This window comes from Erinaceus europaeus, chromosome 17 (assembly GCF_950295315.1).
Source record: "Erinaceus europaeus chromosome 17, mEriEur2.1, whole genome shotgun sequence".
NCBI lineage: Eukaryota > Metazoa > Chordata > Mammalia > Eulipotyphla > Erinaceidae > Erinaceus > Erinaceus europaeus.
Genome location: NC_080178.1, coordinates 66,805,957 through 66,810,996, shown reverse-complemented (window position 1 = coordinate 66,810,996; position 5,040 = coordinate 66,805,957). Strand labels below are relative to the sequence as shown.

The following is a 5,040-nucleotide window of genomic DNA, read 5'->3' as shown; positions in this document are numbered from 1 at the left end:
TTTTTCTCTGTTTTGTTGGTTGTAGTTGTTCTCTTCCCCTTTCTCTCCCTCCTCTCTTCTCGCTCATAAGCACAATAATAACAACAACAAATATTAGATTTCTCTTAAAAGCTTAAACCTAATAATTTTCTCCTTATTACATGGATACATTCTTGTCTACCTTCTGGAGGAATCAATAACTAGCTCCACTGTACTGGAACAGCACAGAGGAATTTCTAAATTTCATTTTGCATCCTAGTGTTACATTCCCTAAGATGTATGCAAAAGATTAGAAATGAGCATACATTGAATGAATGTCACCTTTGAAAAAGAAGAAATAGACAACATCAAGGAGATTATTCAATCCACCCATTAGGATCTGCCTTAATGAAAGAAAGATACGCGTCATGTCACATTCTTCTTCTTTTAGAGAAAGAGACAGAGAAATTGACAGAGAAAGATAGAGAGGGAGAGAGACAGAGATACCTGCTGTACTGCTCCACCGCACTTGAAGCTGCACCCAGCCGGTGGGGACTGGGGGTTTGAACAATGTTTCTTGCACATGGTGATTTGTGCATTCAACCAGGTGTTCCACTATTCGATGCCTCACATAAAATTCTTCAAGACTGTCCATCTAGTGTGTAAGTGCACATCTTAAGTGGAAGACAGCCACCTACAGGTGTACTATTTTTCACATTTTGTACTAGAAATAAAGGATTTCTATAAAGAAATAGGATTATGATCAGAGAGTGATTTCTGAAAGGAAGAAAGCAAGCAAATACATAGAGTGAGGGAACACGAAGGACATTGTTCCTAACAGCACTCCTACAACAAGTAAGAAAAATGCTTGTTCCCTTTAAGAAAATTCCAGATGAGATTATGATTTTTCTGTTCTTATGAAGGGAAGAAAAAAAATTTTTTTCCTCCTATGTTTACTCAATTTCAGAATTTTTTTCTTTTTAAATTTTAGGATTGCTGAATGTTAAAAAGAACAGAAAGGGAAATTCAAAGCAGAATCTGGCTGAGTTTGGAGAACTGTATCAAAGTAAATATCTCTGGGTGGAGGGTGAGTGTGTGTAGGGGAACAGAGTGAGGGGCACAGACCTTTGGTAGTGGGAATGGTTTTAATATGCACTCCTATTAACTTACTATAGTCTTACAAGTCACTAATCAATAAATTTTTTAAAAATTTTAAATTTAGGACTGATGAACTAAGAGAAGAGAGGTCAACTTTTACCATAACATCTCTTATACAAAAATGTCCAAAGCTAATCAAGAAACGCATATGACAATAATACAGATGTGTGGTGACTGACCTGCATTCAAACTGAAGTTTCCATGATTCTGAATGGGTGTTCTTCTACCTTTCCTGAACCCCCTCTTAGTAAACCACTAAAAAGAAAATTGAAGTAAACACCCCACATCTCCTTGGCAGTTGTTTTAACTTTCACAACTACCAACAGCTTCAATTATGCTAATTGCCAACCATTCCAGCTTTATGGCCTTCACTTTGATGGGCATCCCTGGATTAGAGTCACAGCACCTGTGGCTGTCTCTTCCTTTCTCCTCCATGCTTTTGATTATCCTTATTGGCAATGGTGCTATCCTGTTCCTGGTGGCCACAGAACCCACATTACACACACCAATGTACCTGCTCCTGGCCCTGCTAATGGTGGTTGACCTCATATCCTCCTTGACTCTGTTGCCCAAGCTCCTCTGCCTCTTCTGGTTCAATGATCGGGACATAGCTATCAATGCCTGTCTTACTCAGATGTTTTTCATCCACGGGGCATCTGTGGTACGATCAGCCCTACTCGTTGTAATGGCCTATGACCGCTTCGTGGCTGTGTGTGAGCCCTTACGTTATAACACAATTCTGAGCCATTCCTTAGTTGGACGCCTGGGACTGCTGGCTCTAGCCAAGGGTGTGATTCTCGTTCTGCCTATGCCTCTGCTGCTTCAAAGGTTGACCTTCTGTCAGGTGGTCATACCTCACACCTACTGTGACCACATGGCTGTGGTAAAAATGGCCTGTGGCCACACCAGACCCAATCGTATTTACGGGCTCTTCGTGATTCTGCTCGTGGTGGGCCTTGATCTGCTGCTCATTGGCTACTCTTATGGTCTCATCCTGCAGGCAGTGATACGTCTCAGCTCTCGAGAGGCCACCTTCAAAGCCCTGAACACCTGTTCAGCCCACATCTTTGTCATCCTTATCACCTATATACCAGCACTTTTTTCTTCTCTCACCCACCGCATTGGTCGCAATATCCCTCCTCACGCCCACATCCTCCTCGACAATCTCTATCTTCTCTTGCCCTCAATGCTCAATCCCATCATCTATGGTATCAAAATGAAGGAAATACGGGACAAGGTGGTCAAATGCATGTCCAGAGGAACCGTGTAGGTTGTGAGTCCTAGAAATATTAACCCCTGAGTAAATGAAGTGAGAACAACTGACAGTAACCTTGCCCCATCATGGAAGTCCTCCTTGTATAATGAGGTGAGTTGAGCAGTTGAAAAATAGACCAAAGGGGACTGCTGGGTTTTGTTTAGATATACTCGAAGGACAAATATGTTTACATCTTCATTGAACCATGAACTTGAAAAGGAAGAGTCTTGGATATGTTTCTCTGTCTTAAAACAAGTACTCTTATAGCATGATGGACTATTGTCTGTCACATCTATGTCCATGAATATCAAGTATACGCAATGTCTCTACAAATAGGCCAAAATCATCTTTCCTCGTCTTAATGGAATGTTTAGATTTGGTTCTGTTTTTCATTTCTCCAGGTCTCTCTGTTCAATACAAAATAGTCTCTTGTTGCTGAAAGGTGCCTGGTATACTTATTATCTTTAGAAATTGTTTAAATAAACTTAATTAGCCAGTCTGTTACAACCACATGCTACCATTCATGAAAAATGTAAGGATGCCAACAGTCTACACAATGTAACCAAGAACAGTTAAGACTTATTTCTAGGACATAAAGCCTAGTCAAGAAATACTAGATAGAATTTACTCACATGGTTGGATGTATTCGTTATGTAGGAGTAAAAAGGGGGAGAGGGCAATATATGTGTTGTGGAAAATGTTTCAGTAGGTAGAGCACAGAATTTGCTGGCCTGAAATATATTCAGTATAGCATTATGCAACACTGAATAGAAGGTAAAGGGCAAGAGAAAAAAAAACATTCCAAATTCCTCACTCTTTTTTTATTATTTATTTATAAAAAATAAACACTGAGAAAACCATAGGATAAGAGGGGGTACAACTCCACACAATTCCCACCACCAGAACTCCATATCCCATCCCCTCCCCTGATAGCTTTCCTATTCTTTAACCCTCTCAGAGTATGGACCCAAGGTCATTGTGGGATGCAGAAGGTGGAAGGTCTGGCTTCTGTAATTGCTTCCCCACTGAACATGGATGTTGACAGGTCGATCCATACTCCCAGCCTGCCTCTCTCTTTCCCTAGTGGGGCAGGGTTCTGGGGAATCAGAGCTCCAGGACACATTGGTGGGGTTGTCTGTACAGGGAAGTCTGATTGGCATCATAATAGCTTCTGGAACCTGGTGGCTGAAAAGAGAGTTAACATACAAAGCCAAACAAGTTGTTAACTAATCATGAACCTAAAGGCTGGAGTAGTGCAAATGAAGAGTTAGGGATGGGTCCTCTAAGACTGAGTCTGCAAATACTACCTGTAAAGTTTCAGAATGGTAAACCTTTTTTTTTTCCTTACTGGAGTATTATTTAGCTCTGGCTTATGATAGTGCGGGGGATTGAACCTAGGACTTTGGAACCTCAAGACATGACAGTTTTCTTGCATAACCATTATGATGTCTACCCCCAACAATTTTTATTTTTTTACTGTTGGAATAATATTGTTTCTCTTGCAATGAATCACATACCACTACAGTGTAAAAGCTGCAATAAATGATATGTAAACAAATGAGTCAGTGTTAGAATAAAGCTTTATTTGTAAAAGTAGATAGCAGGACAAATTTAGTTCACCTGCCAAAGTTCTCCAGCCCCTGCTCTAAGGATATACACAACATTGTTTAATGAAGTGAGTAACTAAAATCAGTTCCATTGTCTACACTGTCATTCTATGAAGCAGTAGAAAGTAAAGGGTGAATCCATTCTCTAATGGGATTTCAGGAATAATATTCTAAATAAAAACTGTAAAACAGCACTATTTAAAACACAACTTCAGGGAGTCCAGCAGTAGATGTCTGTCTTTCTCTTCCCTTCTCTGTCTTCTCCTCCTCTCTCCATTTCTCTCTGTCCTATCCAACAATGTCAACATCAATATCAACAATGATAATAACTACAACAATAAAACAACAAGGGCAACAAAAGGGAATAAAAAACCCACAACTTTATTTTGTAGTATTAGTACTTAGAGAATTCCACTTATATTAAAAAAAAAACATACCTGAAAAGATCTATGTGGTACTGGGCTGAGATATGGTCACCCCCCAAAAAAAATCCATGTCCATCTAGAGCTTTAGAAGGGGACCTTATTTGAAAATAGAGTTTATTCAGATTTGTTCAAGTTAAAATAATGTTATACTGTATTAGGATGATACCTAGTTTTTTGAGATATGTATCACTCATTGGGAAGAACTTAAGAAACAAGAACAGAGGGAGTTGGAGGGTAGCACAGTGGGTTAAGCGCACATGGTGTGAAGCACAAGGACAAGAGGAAGGATCCCAGTTCGAGCCCCAGCTCCCCACCTGCAGGGGAGTTGCTTCACAACGGTGAAGCAAATCTTCAGGTGTCTATCTTTCTCTCTCCCTCTCTGTCTTCCCCTCCTCTCTCCATTTCTCTCTGTCCTGTCCAAGAACAACAACAATAAAATAACAAGGGCAACAAAAAGGGAATAAATAAATAAATACAAAAAAGAAAAAGAAACAAGAACAGAAAGGAGGAACACAAAGCAAAATTTAGGCTGGTTTTAGTGTATTGCCCCAAAGCAAAGGACTCTGGGAAAGGAGGACAGGGAGAGTGGCGGGGGAGGGAGGCTTTCTGGTCCTGGTACATGATGACGGAAAACGTC

The 5,040-nt window shown here is 40.2% G+C and overlaps 1 protein-coding gene across 1 annotated transcript; it reads left to right on the top strand.

The window, feature by feature from the left end:
• Positions 1 to 1,450: 1,450 nt before the first annotated feature.
• LOC103122893 (olfactory receptor 52P1-like) lies at positions 1,451 to 2,386 on the top strand. The gene has a single exon (XM_007533509.1). It carries the CDS (start codon positions 1,451 to 1,453, stop codon positions 2,384 to 2,386), a length of 936 nt encoding a protein of 311 aa, XP_007533571.1.
• Positions 2,387 to 5,040: the final 2,654 nt, after the last annotated feature.

What these genes read in the sequence shown, in the direction of transcription:
- LOC103122893 (XM_007533509.1), top strand. Translation starts at nt 1,451, where the DNA reads ATGCTAATTGCCAACCATTCCAGCTTTATGGCCTTCACTTTGATGGGC.